The sequence below is a fragment of the Lontra canadensis genome, unplaced genomic scaffold (genome assembly GCF_010015895.1).
Source record: "Lontra canadensis isolate GAN:19392208 unplaced genomic scaffold, GSC_riverotter_1.0 scaffold150, whole genome shotgun sequence".
NCBI classification, from domain to species: Eukaryota; Metazoa; Chordata; class Mammalia; order Carnivora; family Mustelidae; genus Lontra; species Lontra canadensis.
In genome coordinates, this window is record NW_022631144.1 from 2330836 (window position 1) to 2349916 (window position 19081).

General features: G+C 42.4%; 1 protein-coding gene across 1 annotated transcript in view; it reads right to left on the bottom strand.

Moving 5' to 3' along the window:
* PAH (phenylalanine hydroxylase) overlaps positions 1-19081 on the bottom strand; it is a 66316-nt gene that overhangs the window by 19058 nt on the left and 28177 nt on the right. Inside the window, exon 4 of the mRNA XM_032844331.1 lies at positions 12694-12810. Coding sequence (XP_032700222.1) covers positions 12694-12810 — 117 coding nt within the window. The remainder of the gene's footprint in view (positions 1-12693; positions 12811-19081) is intronic.

Sequence of the window (19081 nt, forward strand, 5' to 3'; positions counted from 1 at the left end):
ATATTTCTAAACAGTAAAAAGTATCCAAGAGTGCCTTTCAGGGTTAGTACAACATATCCTTTAGTCAGAGGTAAGCCCAATTGATTGAAAGAGACTTTTCCCTGCACTTTCTTCTAGGATTTCTATGGTTTAATGTCTTGCATTTAAGTCTTTAATCCAGTTCAAGTTAATTTTTGTGAGTGGTATAAGATAGGTATTTAATGTGTTGGAGAGGATGTGGAGAAAGGGGAACCCTCTTACACTGTTGGTGGGAATGCAAATCAGTTCAGCCACTTTGGAGAACAGTGTGGAGATTCCTTAAGAAATTAAAAATAGAGCTTCCTTATGACCCTGCAATTGCAGTACTGGGTATTTAACCCAAAGATACAGATGTAGTGAAAAGAAGGGCCATCTGCACCCCAATGTTTATAGCAGCAATGGCCACGGTCGCCAAACTGTGGAAAGAACCAAGATGCCCTTCAACGGACAAATGGATAAGGAAGATGTGGTCCATATATACAATGGAGTATTATGCCTCCATCAGAAAGAATGAATACCCAACTTTTGTAGCAACATGGATGGGACTGGAAGAGATTATGCTGGGTAAAATATGTCAAGCAGAGAGAGTCAATTATCATATGGTTTCACTTATTGGTGGAGCATAACAAATAACATGGAGGACATGGGGAGGTGGAGAGGAGAAGGGAGTTGAGGGAAATTGGAAGGGAAGATGAACCATGAGAGACTATGGACTCTGAAAAACACTCTGAGGGCTTTGAAGGGGCGGGGTTGGTAGGTTGGGGGAACCAGGTGGTGGGTATTAGAGAGGGCACGTATTGCATGGAGCATTGGGTGTGGTGCATAAACAATGAATTCTGTTATGCTGAAAAGAAATTAAAAAAAAGAAATCTAATAGAAAATGTGCCTATTGTTAAGACTAAAATGCTTATTTATACTGGGCAAGCCCCTCCTTTTTTGAATTAATGTACTAGAGAAATAAAATAAAGGGTTGTTTGACATAAAAAAAAAAAAAGAAGATAGGTATTTAACCTCGTCCTTTTTGCATGTGACCATCCAGTTTTCCCAACTCCAATTACTGAAGAGACCATCATCTTTTCCCCATCAAGTGTTCTTGGCTCCCTTGTCAAATATTAGTTGACTCCCTATGCATGGGTTTATTTCTGGGCTCTCCATTCTGTTCTATTGATTGGTCTGTATGTTTTTATGCCAATACCACACTGTTTTGATTTCTGTGGTTTTGTAATATAATTTGAACTCAGGAAGTGTGATACCTCCCTCTTTGTTCTTCTTTTTCAGGATTGCTCCTTCATGTTGGTTTTAGCAAAGATTTTTCTGGATATGATACCAAAAGCACAAGCAACAAAAACAAAAGTAAACAAACAGGACTATATTAAACTAAATTCTTCAGCACAGCAAAAGAAACAACCAACAAAATCAAAAGGCAACCAATGGAATGGGAGAAAATTCTGCAAACCATACATCTAATAAGGGGTTAATACCTGAAATATATAAGTAATTCATACAACTCAACCAAAAACTTCCAAAATCAAAATTTCCAAAAATAAAAAAACTCAGTGGAACTGAATAGATATTTTCCAAAAATGAAATACTCATAGCTGGCGCTCAACACTAATCATCAGGGAAATGCAAATCAAAACCACCGTGAGATATCACCTCACACCTGTCAGAATGACTATCATCAAAAAGGCAGGAGATAACAAGTTTTGGCAAGGACATGGAAGAAAGCTAACCCTCATGTACTGTTGATGGGAATGTAAATTGGTGTAGCCACTATGGAAAACAGTATGGAGGTTCCTTAAAAAATTAAAAACAAAACTACCAATATGAGCCAGCCATCTCACTTCTGTATGTATCTAAAGGAAATTAAAAACAGATACTGAAGAGACATTTTCTCTCTCACTTTCACTACAGCATTTCTCACAAGCCAAGGCAGATGTTGATCAAAGGGCACAGACTTCCAGCTACAAGATGAATAACTTCTGGGAATCTAATGTATGCACAGTTACTATAATTAATAATACTGTATCATACACTTGAAATTTACTGAGAGAGTAGATTTTAAGTATTCTCATCTCTTGCACACACACATATACACAAATATTAAACATGTGAAGTAATCAAAGGCATTAACTAACCCTACTATTATAAACATTTTGCAGTATTTATGTGTATCAAATCATCATGTTATAACTTTAAACTTACACAATGTGATATGACAATTATATCTTAATAAATTTGGAAAGTGAAGTATTCTACAAAAAGAAAATAACTGTAATCTGAATTTTACAAAGACAAGAGACTAGCATCATCACTATTGGATTTGCTTTGTTCCTTCCAAGCATTTTCCCATAAACAATAACATCTTCCCCTTTAGCTTGCTCAGAGAGGAGCCTGCTTCTCCCTCTGCCCATCGTCTTGCTTGAGCTCTTTCTCTGACAAATAAATAAATAAAAGAGATCGGAAGAGGCATGTTTATAGCAGCAATTCCCACAATAGCCAAACTATGGAAAGAACCTAGAAGTTCATCAACAGATGAATGGATAAAGAAGATGTGATACACACACACACACACACACACACACACAATGGAATACTATGCAGCCATCCAAAAACTGAAATCTGGCCATTTGCAACGATGTGGCTGGAATTAGAAGATATTATGCTAAGTGAAATAAGTCGATCAGAGAAAGACAATTATCATATGAGGAGTTTGAGAGGCAGGGTAGGGGGTTGTGGGGGGTAGGGAGGGAAAAAAATGAAACAAGTTGGGATCAGGGAGGGAGACAAACCAAAAGAGACTCTTAATCTCATGAAACAAACTGAGAGTTGCTGGGGGGTGAGGATGTAGGGATAGGGTGGCTGGGCTACAGACATTAGGGAGGGTATGTGCTATAGTGAGTGCTGTGAAATGTGTAAGCCTGATGATTCACAGACCTGTACCCCTGTGGCAAATAATACATTATATGTTAATTTAAAAAGATAAAAAAATCACATCCAAAAAAAAAAAAAATCAATCAATCAATCAGGGCCTGCCAGCATTTCCAAAGAACCACGGGTGTGTGTGTGTGCATGTGCGTGCGTGTGTGTGTATGTGAGTGTATATGTGTGGGTGCATGTGTGTATATATATGTGTGTGTGTGTACACACACACACACACATATATACACACACACACACACATATATATATATATAAAATCTGAGAATCTGTAGCACGGAGTCTGCCATATAGAAAGAACTACAAACAGTTGTTGAAAGACAGAAAGAAGGAATGAGGAGGCAGGGAGAGAGGGATGAGCAGAGGGAAGGAAGAAAGAATCTCTTTGTTTATTAAGATACATTTTGAGAAAGAGAGAAATTTAAGTGTTTCATGTTGGAAAATCAAAATCACCATAAATTTTTATTCCAAACCTATATCTCAAGATTCTATGATACAATAACTACAAAGCATAGCTCTTCACTTTTCTTCAGAATACTAAATGGTTTTGAATCATTCATTACAGGTAGGAAGGCTTAGGAATCTAAAAACTTGAAACTACCCTTGGTGCACTTCTGCTGGATGAAGGTAAGTTGCCTTGGGATGGTACAGTCAGGAAACTGGGCACCGTGATTTGATTTCCAAGAACCACTAAACACACCCCTTTAGGAACCTTCCTACCAGACTAAATGAAGGACACATCTCCATACTTAAGACTCAAAATAAAAACTTAATGCTTGCCTGTCATTAAGGTTTGATCATCACAGTTCTCCTCACCTACCAGTCTTATTTAATAGTCATTAATAAATGGCTCTCTCCAGCCCCTAAGTGTATACACCAATTTACATACCCATCAACAGTACATGAGGGTTAGCTTTCTTCCATATCCTTGCCAAAACTTGTTACCTCCTGCCTTTTTGATGATAGCCATTCTGACAGGTGTGAGGTGATATCTCATTGTGGTTTTGATTTGCATTTCCCTGATGATTAGTGTCGAGCACCAGCTATGTGTATTTCTTTTTTGGAAAATATCTATTCAGTTCCACTGCTCATTTTCTTATTGGAATTTTTTGGTTGAGTTTGTATGAATTAATTATATATTTCAAGTATTAACCCCTTATTAGATGTATGATTTGCAGGATTTTCTTCCATTCATTTTTTTAAAATTTAAAATCAATTAGTCAATATCCAGTATATCATTAGTTTCAGATGCAGAGTTCAACAATTCATCAGTCAATGCACTTTGTCTAGGTAGTTCAAAGATATTTCCATTAGGGGAAAAAAAAAACTTACTGCATATCCAGTAGGTATCAACTCTGTCAAAGGGAATATACAAATGAAATAATGGAAAAAGCATACCAGAGTCTAACAAATGTTATGAAAATGAGAAACAGTAAGTGCATTATTTTTCTATACTATTTATGTTTTGAAGTTTTGTAATGTAAGTGTAGATTTCCTTTGTAATTTGTAAAAAAGTAAGAGTATTACAAATCCAAGTCAAACCGTTATGAAGTAACAGAAGATTGACACACTGAGTTATATCAACACACACACACACGCACACTCACACACACACACACACACACACACACACATTATACCACATGGATCTTCCATAGGGAAAGTTTCTGACGACAGTCCTTTCCAGCTCAAAGTACCTAAGAAGTTCATTATCGGTCTTCAAGAAGCCCTGACTGGCCAGGCTGCAAGGGCTTCTGTCCCTCAGTTACCAGTTAAAGAAAACCGTGGCCTCGAAGTCCATCTCTTGGTGGTTTGGCCTTGTATCGGTTGGGCTTCCAGATGACCACAGGGCCTCTGCAGCCATGCAGAGTACACTCTGAATTAAGTACACTCTGAATTAAGCTTCCCTTGATGATGACTAATCATCCTGTCTCAATTTAGACTAATAGCAGCAATTTCAGTAGCACTGCATGTAATTTATTTATAATCACCCTGTCTCAATTAAGCTAATAGCAGCAATTTTGGTTGCACTGCATGTAACCAAGTATGTTTTGACAGGAAAATATATTGTTGGTGAAGGAGGAGAGGGGAGGAGGGAGAAGATGGGAGGAGTGGAAGGGACAAAATGGAGAGAATTTTATAGGATGCAAAGTTATAACATCACCTGCTGTCTGCATGCAATCACTTTCTTTAATCTCAGAATTGTTGCAACTTGGCTGTTGAAGTGTGTGGCTTTGTTTTTGTGGGGATTTGGGGGACTGGATATGGTAAAGTCTTCTGGGTATTCTAGACTGAGATCTTTATTTTATCATTTTTATGTCATGGCTGAGGTTAAACCTCAGAAATGCCATCTTTAGACTACTAAGGAGAACAGGGGATTCAAGTCAGACAGGTTGGGAGGCTTACTAACCCCAGTCATTAGGAGCTTGACTTAAGGTTAGTTAGTTCAACACTCAGAACCTAGGTTTCTTCAGTAAGATGAGACTGTCAGCTACCTCACAGTGTTGGGTGGGTTAGGTCAGATAACGTAGTCAGGCCACCAAATAATATTCTGAATCAAAAAATGATGTATTTGTACAAAATGGTGGGAAATCCAAAAGCTGAGAAATCTGGCTCAGAACACAAAAAAGATAAATTCTGTAATGGGTCATTGAGCTCTGTCACCAATCTTGGGCCTTCTAAACAACATCTGTAGAATTCTTACCTTACAATTTCCATTTCATATATGCCAATAATGAGAGGCTGTTTGCATTCCATCGGTCCCACACCAGCTAAAGGAACCATGCATGGTACACGGGAGACAAGAGGTTCAAAGTGGTACAGTTATCTACCAATACCACCATGAAGATACTGGCCAGAGATTTGCAAACCAATAGACCAGGGCTGCACTCACAACAGCCCCACCCCTCGCCCACTCTCTATTGCTGGTCTTGGCCACCACTAATAAGGCCAAGATGTCTGTTTTGGGAAGGATTATTCAAATACCTGGTTGTCCAAGCCTATAAGCTGGAAGTCATTGTTTTCCTTCAATCTTCCTTCATATCTGATAATCAACTTTTGTCCATTCTTCTTCCCAAATATCTTAAGTCTATCTTTTTTTTTTTTTTTTTACTTTATTCTCACTGCTATCCCTTACTTTAGGTCCCTATCACTTCTTGCCTGGACTACCATAACTGCTTCCCAAGTGGCCCTTCTTGGGTTCTCTCCCTGTGTCCCCCCCTCACACAGCCCAAGTAGATTTATAAAGCACAGATCTGGTGAGGTTGCTCCCATCCTTAAAAACAATCAATGGCCTCTCATCAGTTTTAGGATAAGGTCCAAAATTTTTAACACAGTCCACAGGGCTTTGTGTGACTTGGTTCTGCCTATGCTTCCAACTCTGTGTAGAAGCAGTAGTAGTTCTGTGTACTACAGTAGTAGTTCTGTGTACTACATTCCAATTCATCCAAATTGGTCTTATTTTAATTCTTTAAACACATTATGTTTTCCCCGAATTAAGGCCTTCACACATGCTGTTCCCTCTTACTGGAATACTCTTAACCACTCTTCCAAACCAATAAGCTATGACTTCGCCTTTCCATCCTGGTTAAACTGAATTTTTAGAGACCTTCTTTGCTTTTTCCAAAGTTTATTGGTTTTCCTCTATAATACAATTTCTCAATAACCTGAGTGTTTCTCTTTCTAGATAATCATTATGCTTGTTACTATCATTAAACTCAGGACTCTGTTTGTTTCACTTATCATTGGATTTTCAGTACATGGCATAATCAGCATACTTCTGAGTAGGAGCTGTTAAAAATTATGCCAAAAAATTAGATCACTGCCTAACAAGCTCACTGTACACTCAAGGGGTCTGTGTGTTTGGTGTGTGATTTACTACTTAGTAAGGCCCAAACTCTTAAGGTAAGATGCTGATTTATAGAAGATGGACAAGTAGCAAAATACTTATTTTATGACCAAGTTGCAAGTGATTTCTATCCAGTAGAAAAAAGGAACATTTGTGGTTATGGCTTTATTGCCTTCTAGAATATTGATCACTTGTATAGCAATCTCTATTGTCTTGTTCCAGCACTCAATTTTAAAGACCATCCACACTTTGGTCTTTTGTAGCTTCCTTCACACCAACGTTGTCATCTGGCTGGTTTCCTCACTACCAAGTTAATGGATTTTTGACAAATCTTGACTATATACCTGTATGACAGTTGTTTTTAACTTTTTGAAAATTATGCTTTGACAGAGCAATTTAGGAGGAATGCAACAAGTCTTTGATGACTGACATCCTTAGAACAGACTCTAATGGGGCCCACGGTTGGAGAAGTTTGAATGGGAGAAAGGAAGAGAAGAGAAGCACTAGAAATATAGCCCTGCTCTTGGGAAGGGTAAGTCTTTCTGGAGAGAAGAGAAATTCAATATCTATATCTGAAAGACTGAAAAACAGTCGGAAAGCTTCAGATAGTAGAAGAAAGGACAGTTGAGTTAACTAATATTTTCTTCCCCAGAAAGCTCCCCAGTGCAGATCTTCAGCTTTAGACACTGGTGTAGGCACAAGGGGATCTGGAATAGGGAACTCTTGGGGTTAAGGTCTGTGTGGCAGAGGCTCTCCAAGATCTGTGTCTCATCCTTCTTTCAGAGAACACTTCTCAACCACTTTTCTCAGTCTTCTCTGAAGCTCATAGTGGCCATGTGACTGGGCTGCAGTCAATGAAATCTGAGGGAAAGATATGAGTTCCCTACAAACCTGGCCCATAAGACCCGGGAGTGATTCTCACTCCATTTTCCCATGTGCTGGCAGAATGAAAAGGGCTTTGAGGACTTGGAGGAAGGCGCTAACCTTAAGTGGAAAGGACTTAGTCTCTGAAAGACTGTGTAGAGCAATTTTCTTATTGACCTATGCTAGAAATAACCATCCAGTGGGCTAAGCCATGGAGCTTTGGGGATTGTTTGATAAGCAGTTAGCCTACCTAGTTGTTAGAGGGCTCAACTCACATTTTCCCTCTTTCCAGAAGTCCTCTCTAACCATTCCAGTCCACAGTGACCTTAGAACTGATAGCACATGCCTTCTGATTCATTAAACCATGATTAAAGTTGGTGTTTAATCATGTACTTTTGTGTGTTATGACTTAAACTCAATATTACCCAAACTGAGTTCCATGGAACACTACCATTTAAGATAATGTTACTAGGTATTCCATGAAAAGGGAGTTCCATAAGGAAAAAAGTTTGATGGACATTAGGTTGAATGAGTCTCATGTTTGCAGGACTTGCCAAAGCCCCTAATGAGATAATGGGGCTTGCATATGCTTAAAATGGGGTTCAAGAATATAGTGTTTCTCACTTTGATAGTGAGGTTTTTTTTTTGTAGATTACAGTTTGGGAAGCATGTCTATAACCCTTTCACTTGTGTGTGTGTGTGTGTGTGTGTGTGTGTGTGTATCTATATCTTATGCCTTCTATGAGGTTACAGTTCATAAGGAAGTGACTTCATTTTTCTCTGATGCTCTGTGCTCAAAGTATGCTCTCTGATGCTCATTTTCTCTGATGCTCTGTGCTCAAAGTACACACAGTTCTATAGTATCAGCATTAAAAACTTGGCCTGGGGAAGAGGTAGGTAGAAGGTTTCAAGGAGGCCAACATATGAGTTGGGCCTTAGGAAGTGAATAGAGGTTTTGCGGCAGGGATAGAGCAGGTGAGAGGATAAGGAAAAGTATCCCCATGAAGGAGACCACACAGACAGTCCCACCGAGGCTGGGGAATGGTCAGAGAAAAGAGACTCAGTTTTAGAATGGAAACCAAACAGACCACTTGGATTCTGCCTGCCAAGCAACTGTACAGTTTACCACTTTATAAAGTTGTAACCTATGAGCTGCAAAGTTATAACCCAGTCACCTCTGGCACTCCCCTTGGGAAAGAATAGATACCAATCCTCCCTGTATTCCCACAACCAGAGGCCCCTGAAGGGTAGGAGTCATGTCCTATGAATCATTTCAGCTCCTGTTCCTTTGCCTGGGACACAGCTCACAGGGCTTCCTGTCTGAGATTTCTCCTCTGAATGTAAAAACACAACCCTCCCAGGATGGCTATCACACTTAAATTTTAAAAATGCTAGTGCAATTGCACTACTGGGTATTTACCCCCAAAATACAGATGTAGTGAAAAGAAGGGCCATCTGCACCCCAATGTTTATAGCAGCAATGGCCACGGTCGCCAAACTGTGGAAAGAACCAAGATGCCCTTCATCGGACAAATGGATAAGGAAGATGTGGTCCATATACACTATGGAGTATTAGGCCTCCATCAGAAAGGATGAATACCCAACTTTTGTAGCAACATGGACGGGACTGGAAGAGATTATGCTGAGTGAAATAAGTCAAGCAGAGAGAGTCAATTATCATATGGTTTCACTTATTTGTGGAGCATAACAAATAGCATGGAGGACAAGGGGAGTTAGAGAGGAGAAGGGAGTTGAGGGAAATTGGAAGGGGAGGTGAACCATGAGAGACTATGGACTCTGAAAAACAATCTGAGGGTTTTGAAGGGGCGGGGGGTGGGAGGTTGGGGGAACCAGGTGGTGGGTATTGGAGAGGTCATGGATTGCATGGAGCATTGGGTGTGGTGCAAAAACAATGAATGCTGTTACACTGAAAATAAATTTTAAAAAATTTAAAAAAATGCTGGTAAGGCATTTAGCACAGTGACCGGCATATGGTCTATGCTCAAGAAATGCGAGCTGTGGGTATCACTTGCTTAGTAAGTGTTTGGGGAAGGGAGGAAGGCAGAAGGGAAGGAGGGAGGGCAAGACACTGGCAACAAAAGAAAGAAGGCCAAGTGGAATGCAGTTATCCTATTTCACTCTCCCACTTGGTGAAGGCTGGGACGGAGATGCCCTTTACCCTCTGTTGCAGGAACAATCCTTCCTTGGCTGCATTTCTCTGAGTGGTTGTTTTGGAGGCTCTGAAGTGAGATATTGAGTTAAACTTCAGCGCACACTGCCAAGAGCAGGGGAGCGGACTGCGCCAGGGACAGAGTGGAACAGAGGGTCCTTTGGGGAAGAACACCCGCCACTCCTCACACTGGCAGCCAAGGCTTGTGCGGCCTGAGGGAGTGTGGGGAAGCACTCAGGAGGGTTTACTCTGTCCTTGGCGCATGGGTTCCCAGGCTCTAATGAGGGAACAGAGAGAGCCTGGCCTCCTCCGTGGGAAGACTGTGTACCTGACAAAATTGTTCTTTTAGGATAAAGTTCATCAGAGCGAGAGGCCTGGGAACCGAAAATGTGGGCTGGGTCTGCAAGAAGAAATGAATTCTAGGGAATCTGACGACCAGCTCATCTGTGTGAGGGGACACAAGAATAAGAGGAGGGAAATGTCCACGTCTGTGGTCTCTTCCCTCTCTCCTCTCTGCCCCAAGGGAGCTGCAAGTGTGGCCAATGGGAAGGGTCTTGGGTCAGGCCAGGAGGCCTAGAGACTGGTAAGAGGAGGAAACACTCTGATGGGCCAATTCCATGGGCTGGGTCAACATGGCCAGATGATTTTTTCCAGAGGAATGATCTCTTCGCAGACACTTTGCTCCCAAGGCCCACAGCCAAAGACCTGTGGAAGGGGATCTGGGGCCTCTCCCAGAGCACGTCTACTGCCCCACAGGAGAAGGCTGTACCATCCCCAGGAATGATACAGCCTTGAATGGGGATGAAAATCCTCCAATCTTACCTTTAGTTTTTCAGGGGAAAGGTACTTAAGTGTATATAGATAAATATATTTATGTATATACATACACACACATACACACACACACACATATGATACTGAAATATGATTCCTAGCCTGAGCTAAGTAGTTTCACAAGTAAGAATCAAGGAAGCTATAGGACATCCTTATCAAGATGCGCAGGCCAGGTAACTACTGTAATAGGGAGACTAGAAACATGTTTGCCATTGGGGGCTGCTTAGGAAGCTACGGCAATGCATAAAAAATTATATATAATAATTTTATGATATACATAATTTAATCATTCATATTAGTGTCTAAATAATAGAAGGAGAGGTAGGGGGAAAGACATGGGGAGAGGAAGAAGGAAGCATAACAAAATTAACACCTATTATTTCAGGACAGTGTGAGAATAGGTGATTTTTTTTTTCCTATTTTGACATCCGGGTGTCAGGAGGGAATTCAACTTTGTTTCTGTTAATAAAATAGTTTCTCATTGTAAAAAAAGAAATGCAGAATACCTCCAAGAGGAAAAGGGAAATAACTGGAATCATGGGTGATCTTCATTTCCTTCCTCGTGCTTCTCTGTATTTTTAAGTCCACTATAAGGGATTTACTATTTGAATGAGAATAAGCAACATGTGTTCATATTTTAAAAACCAGCCTACTCCAGAAATAACTCTCTCTTTGTCTCTGAGAAAGCTCTGGAATTTCTGCCACTGGCTGGACCTTTGTCTTCTGGCTCTGTGAGCACTGGGTTAAGAGTCTTAAGGCCCAAAGATTAACACAGGACTTTAGAAAAGTCGTGTACTCTCACTGGGCCTCAGTGAATCTATCTGTAAAATGGGAACATCTGCTTTGCTTACTGCAAAGAACCTTTGTGAAGATCAAGTTCACAACTTACTCAACTGTAAAGACCCACAGAGATGTAAGAAAACAGACTCCAGATGAAATGTAGACACTCTCACTAAGTTACGCTAAACCACTGTAAATTAAAACAGCTTCCAAGTCCTTTAAAGATTAAGAAGCCATTTGCCTGGACAAAAAGTAAGTGATGGGCCATGTGATAGTGGCCCTTTTCACCTAAGGAGGAAGGCAGACCTGGCCCTGGCCTGAGTCCTGCTTCTCCGTGGAATCCTCCACCCCACAAAAAATAGTGATTAAGTTCCCCCACCCTGGTCTTTTCAGAAACCAGTGGGGGACCTGTTCCCCTGCCCACCACACACAGGACACGGTTTGAGTACTTTGTCTGGTACATCAGAACTTTAATTTTTTTTATTACTTTTTAAAAGATTTATCTATGTATTTGAGAGAAAGAGAGCAAGCACAGGGAGGGACAGAGAGGAAATTTAGCAGACTTCTTGCTGAGCTCAGATCGGAGCCCAGTGCAGGGCTGGACGCAGGGCTTGATCTCATGCCTCTGAGATTGTGATCCTGATACCCTGACCTGAGCCAAAACCAAGACCAGATACTTAACTGACCACGCCACCCAGGGACCCCCCGCCCCAATCAGACCTTTTAAAATTTGGCCCTCACACCTAATGCAGCAGCCAGTCATTTCAAAATATTCTGCATTTCAAAATATTCCGGATACTTTCAGGACACTGAACCTTTGCACAATACTGTTCCCTCAACTTCTTCTCAGGTTTTAGGATCCAAGTCCAATGTCACCACTGCCCTGCTATACCTGGCAGAGTTGTTAGTGGGTTACTGTGTCTCAAGCTCCTGACTTAATCCTCTACAGTTGTATGAAAACAGAAAGAAAGACTATTTACTTATATGAGTGTGTTTGTCTATTTGTGCATACATACATACATACATACATACATACACATATATACCTATAAACAATAGTTTCCAGAGGCCAACCTATATTTGCGCCAATAATAATAACAACCACGATAACTATGACAGTGATGCTGTATAAGACGACAGCCTACAAATGTCTGTCCTACAAGCAAACAAATGAAGACACATTGCTGGGGATCAGGGAGTGGAGTAGGGTCAGGGAGGGGAGGACTGAAAGGGTCTCATGGGAAGGGGCACCGATGTGGGGGACTCACAGGATGGTCTGCATCCAGTTCTGCTCCATAGCTGAGAATCTGATTGGCAAATCTGTCAAGCTCTTGGATGGTTCTTGGGAACCAGGGCACTGAAACACAGAAAGGGCAAAATCCTGAGCGGAAGATCGGCAGGACATGGCCAAAGGTTTCAGCAAAGACAGAAGCATGGATCAGCCCCAGTTAGACAAACCATTGGGGGGGGGGCACATAGGGTCCCCTATAATCCCCAACTTATTCAAATTTTCATTGGAAACTAATTTTTAAAAAATTTTCAGTTTTGTTGAGGTATATCTGACAAATAAAATGATAAGATATTTAAAGAGCATATCATTGTGATTTGATACAGGTATACAGTATGAAAGCATTTCCCCATCTAGTTAATTAACACACACATATTTATCTTTGGCAGTTAGTAAAAACATTTAAGTTCTAATCTGTTAGCAAATTTCAATTATATAATATAGTGTTATCGCCTACGGTCACCATGTCTTACACTAGATCCTCAGAGCTTACTCACCTTTTAGCTAAAATACATCCTTTTACCAGCCCCCCCCCTTTTTGCCAGCCCCCAGCCCCTGGCAATCATTTACCTACTGTTTGTTTCTGTAAGATTGGTGCTTTTTTTTTTTTTTAAGGTTCCATATATAAGGGATACCATGCATTATTTGTCTTCCTCTGTCTGGTTTATTTCACTTAGAACCTCAGAAAAGAATTTTAAAATATCTTCCCAGACATATTCTCTTTCCTGAAGATTTTCTCTGAATTATCTCCAAATTTACCTAGTATAGTGGGGTGGTTTTGAAGATTTTCTTTAGTAGCAGAGTATTACATGTAATCCCAGAATATACATCAGATAAAATCAGAGCTGTTCTCTTTTAAACAAGGATGAACCCATGAGACCCTATCTTTCTATCACATATCGCCCTCCCAAATATTCCCAGGCTTCATCCTGGCAGAATCTTTTGATGCCCAAGCCAATTTGAAAGTCACGGATGAAACAGAATGAAGTCAGGCAGCTTAGGATTTGACAATATCTTGTAGCACCTAAAGAACCTGCAGGATTGCTTTTGGAGTAACGTAGTGGGGAAGGAGATGAGGCCTGAGCTGTGTGGTCTACAGGGAAGAAGACATGTCGGGGTGGAATTGTCCCAGGAATTAACAGAGACTAAGACATTTTGGACTATAAGGTCCATGAAGGCAGAAACCATGAGTGTGTGCCCAGAGGGGAGGGAGGGCATGGGGGTGGGGGGCAAGAAGCAATGGAGGAAGGAAGGAACGAATGAAGTCTGGTTATGCTAACTTGTACGGCATTCACAAAAGTAACTACCATCCCTGGAGCACCAACTCTGGTCTAGTTGCTGTTTCTGATTTCTGAAGTATCTCCAAAATAAGGAAGGCATTATGACCTCTATTGCACGGATGAAAAACTGCAGCCCTGAAAATCTAAAGAACTAGCAGACAGCCACACAGAAAGTAAGAAAGTGAGAGCTCCTGGAAAACTCATGGAGCCTAAGGAGACATGGGAGGCTGGGGGAGCTGTGAAGGGAGGCCAAGGCGTCCAGTGCTTCCCCTGAAATGAGGTTTAGAGGAAAAGAGGCTGAACTTGGAGTCAGTAAGGTCCGACTTGAACTCTGGGCTGCATCTACCTACTTTTGCTCTCTGGGCCTCAATCCTAACTATAAAAATGGGATAACAGCCACAATAACAGGAAGATTAGCAGATGTTTTTTGAGGCCTTACCACGTGTCAGCCACCGTGCTTACCATATTGGTGGAATATCTGTTTTAATCTGAGTATTACTGTGAGGAGTAAGTGAGAATGTAGGCAAAGGGTACAACCCAATATTTTGCCCATAGAAGGAAGCTTCCCATCTCAGGCAGGTGGTTTGGGATTCTTGCCCCACCAAGTGGGGCGGGAAAGCACACGCTTGCCATCTAGTGGCCAAACTGGGGAAGCGCCATCCGTGATCTCAACATAGAACAGGCAGGCAAGAAATCAGCCACGTTCCACAAAAATGAGATGCTTACTCTAACAGCATTAACAGAGGGCCATTTAGAGCCTTGTTTCCATAGCTGTAAGGTGAAAAGCTGTCTGTCCCATATGTGAATGATAAAAAGTAACACTGAGTGCAGTTCTAAATATTTAACCTGCGAGGTAGGTACTATTGGTCTCCCCAGATCACAAACGTGGAAGCTGAAGTACAGAGAGGTTAGGTGGCAAACCCAGATACAGGGCTTCCTCTGCTAGGAAACAGATGAGTCAGGATTCAAACTCAGGCCTGGATGACTCGGTGGTTTCCACTGTGACCATGAATCCATCCTGCCACTCTGGGGAGTTAGAGTACATTGTTAGCTGGGCTCTGGAGCCTGACTGCCTGAGTGTTCTTGCCATCTCCCACCTAGAGGTTCCATGCCCCTAAAGCCCAGCCCACTTCTCCAGGTTGGCTCTCTGTGGTCAGAGTCACAGGAACAGACCTTGCAGCTGTATCCAGCTAGGACTTATCTAGCACTGGCTTGCTGACAGGCACCGTCCTCCCATATTATATTTATCCCCTCACCCAATCCACATAGCACCCCCAGGAGCTGGGTGTTATTACTATCCCCATTTCATAGATGAGGATGTGGAGGAACAAGGAGGATAAGTCTCTTCATAGACCTCCTGGGTCCCAACTGTTAGACTTTGGAGTCTGAGATGACTCAGCACCAGACTATTCACCTAGCATGGCACCTGGCTTCCCACTTTGTCTCCAGAATGTTTCTCTAGGCTCTTCTTTCTTCTTGAGTCCACTGCTTTACCTTGTGCAATGGATCTCTGTAGTCAGCACTGAAAATGGGGGCTATTCCTTACCCGGGTTTGGAAGAACTTGAGAAAGGACATCTACTGTAGTCAGCCAGAGCCCAGGATCCCCTCTGAGACCATTCCGGCTTCCCCAGAATGTCGCCATCCCATACCTCTCTTCCAGGGCACCCCTTCCCCACTCTTTCCTTTTTCTCTCTTGCTCGAGAATCATCCACAATCCCAGCAGTCACAGTTGCCCCCAGAGACAGGGCAAGCCAGCCTTGTCTTGCTGCCCCCACCTCTGACCTGGGGCACTCTTCGTCTTTTCAAAAAAGATTCCATAAATAAGTGTTCAGCACCTACTACTAGGGCACTAGACATTGAAGGAGTCTTCACTGCCGTGGTGCTTACATTGTAGTGGGGGTGGGTGACCAGAAAGTAAAAATAAATACATTTAAATAGATAAAGTGCCAGGACATTCTTTTTTTAAAGATTTTTTAAAAACGTATTTGTCAGAGAGAAAGAGAAAGAGAGTACAAGCAGTGGAAGCAGCAGGCAGAGGGAGAAGCAGGCGCTCTGCTGAGCAAGGTTCCTGATGTGAAACTCCATCCCAGGACCCTGAGATCATGACCTGAGCCAAAGGCAGATGGTTAACTGACTGAGCCACCCAGGTGCCCCTGCCAGGACATTCTTGAAAAAGAAAGTGGTGTAAGGAGATGGAAAGTGAGGGAGATATTATTTCATGTATCATCCTGTGACTCCAGATCCCAGAGGGAGGGTCTTGGCACCCTGACACTGCCTTTCCATAGTTCAAGGGGATCTGGGATAGCCAGGGTCCGTCTTTCATCCAGAACTGTCTCCCTGTTTGTCTCAGAGAGAGTCAGTCTGGCAATCTTCAAGACCCAGTGCAACAGAGCTGGCCACCAATTGGCTGGAATGCTGTCTCTGTACTTATTATCTGTGGCACCCAGAACAAATTATGAAACCTCTTTGTGCTTCAGTCTCCCTAACTGTAAAAATGGGAATAATAATAGCACAATGCAGTACTACTTGATTGGAGCAATATGAGGTTAAACGAGCTAATAGGTGTGTTCACTGAGAACAGTACTGGAACATAGTAAACACAGTTATGCTCACTGGCAAGCTCCAGGGAATTTTTGTTAACTCTGCCCTTAGCTTAGCAAGCAGAGTAGAAAGCCTTCAGGCAAGACTAGAAAGTCCACTGCTTATTTTGTTGTGTAATTGAGCAAGTATTTTATCTCTTAGAGCCTTAGTGTTTTATCTACAATGTAGATTAGAATCATCTTCCTATATTACTTTATTTTTGCATGAATTAAATGCTATAGCAAATGTGATCTATCTTAGCACAGTGCGTGTTTCTCAGTAAGTGCTTTTCTGTATTAACCATGAGGGTGATGAAGAATTTAATGATGGTGATAAAAAGGAAGAAAAAGCGGGAAGAGGAAGAAGAGAAGGAGGGGGAGGGGGGAATGGGAGGAAGAAGAGGAGGAGAAGGAGGAAGAAGAAAAGGAAGAGGAGAGAAGAGAGACTGGAGTCAGAAGCCCGTTCACAGTTAAGGTCCGATACTAACAGGCTTTCAAATCTTGAGCCTCACCTTCTATGCTACGTGGGGTATGGGATTCACTTGTTGCTGTAATCCTTTTTGGATTTAGTATTTTCGAGCCCTACCAGAATGCTGTGAAGGGCTGAGGCTGGCCAGAGGGCATGTGAAAAATGTGCTTCTAGTTCATTCAGTATGCCCATCTTGCTTGGAATACTGAGCACAAAATGCATTGCTCCTCCCCTTTCTCTCTCTCCTCTCACCGAAGGAGCAAGGTTCTGCTCCACAGATACGGGATTCAGAGCTGTGTGTGCGGCCGTGTACCCGCTGAACGCCAGAGGGCAGCAGAATCAGCATATTTTCAGCTCGGGGTGTTTTTCTGGTTTTTTTTTTTTTTTTTTTTAGCTCCTCCAAAGGGAGAACACTAGTTAGACCAATGGGTTAGTTCAGACAAACCCAGAAAAGAAAAGAAAAAAAAAATATATCAAAGAATATGAGAAGATTGCAAAACATCAAAGGATTCGAGTCTTGAGGAGACAAATGTGGGAGCAGCCCACCACGCCCCAAGTCCTCGTCACAGAGACTATGAGGGATCCCCAGGCAGCACTGCAAGACCGTGGGGGCACTAACCCCTGTCTAGGGAACTCTGGTAGTTTTGGAGACTTGTCACCAACCAGAAAAGACCCAGAACACAGCCAGGCTGGAGAAGTGGCGAAGCTTGGTGGCTAATTATACAGATTTCAGAGCCAAAATGCCTGGGTCCAAATCTTGCCTCTGCTACTTGGTAACTTTGGGACTTCAGGAAAATTACTTAACCTCTATCCTCCAGTGTCCTATTAGTAAAATGACTATAATCATAATATGGCCTTCAGAGTATGTGAAGAGTAAATGAGCTAATGGGTGAGTAGTGCTTAGAACCATGTGTGGCACACAGCAAGTGCTTTTTAAGTAATTGGTTCCATTATTATCATTATTATCATTGTAGAAGGCCAAGTGACAAGGGGTGACAAGCCTGGTAAACACTTTTCCCAGGCAGCAGCCCTACCTTTGGATCTATTCACTTGTCCCCTCCCCAGACCTCACCTGAGGCTAAAGCATCATCTCCCAGAGGACACTGTGTAATGCCTATGTGTCATCTGGGGTAAAAGGAAGACTCAGGCCAGACCTCACAACAAAGAGATGGAGTTCACCAGCCATCACCTTGGAGAGCAGGGCAAGGCTTAAAGAAATGAGACCCGAGAGAGGCAAGTTCTGGTTGTTGGGGATCGGGGAAGCAAGGTCCCGACATGGTTCACTTCCTCAGTGTGGCCATGAAGCACATGAAATGACCAGGCACTGAAGGAAAGGAGACTACAGAGGACCCCAGACAAAACAGGACCAAGCCTTTGCCTTTTTGTACGAAGCCTACACTTTGTTTTAGAGCCTATCATATTTATTTCTTCCAATACTACATATACATTTATATACGTATATCATACATATTTATATTTGCAGGTAGGTATGTGTCTCAGAGTTCAGAGAGGCCGAAGTACTCCATGTCCCTATATCTGCATATCTGTATTTGTTTCTATGTACCTGTAAGACCATTAGTCTCCGTGTGATGCCAGAGCTTGAAGTCCCCAGGGCAGGAGACAGAAGGGAAGACTGGGGTAAAATGGAGGAGATGAAGGCTGGAACCCCACAAGGACAGACAGATGGCTAGTCTTCAGAGAACAGCAGAAGCCTACAGCTGGTAGACGCCAGTCCTTCTTGCCTCCCCACCCTTGATGGAGCAGGTGTCCTGCAGAAGCAGGGGCCCTTCATCTGCAGTTGAAGATGCACCCGGCCCAGGAGTTGGCAAGACTGAGCAGCTCCAGGGAAAGTGAACTGGTTGCAGGCCCAGCTGTAAAGCTTACACCTTACCCTGTGCAAAGTGTGTGCACATCCTGGGCCTGAAGCCGGCGGGTCTATGTTCAAGTTTCATCTCTCCCACCCACAAACTCTGTGACTCTGAACAAGTGACTTGATTCCTGAGGCTCTAGC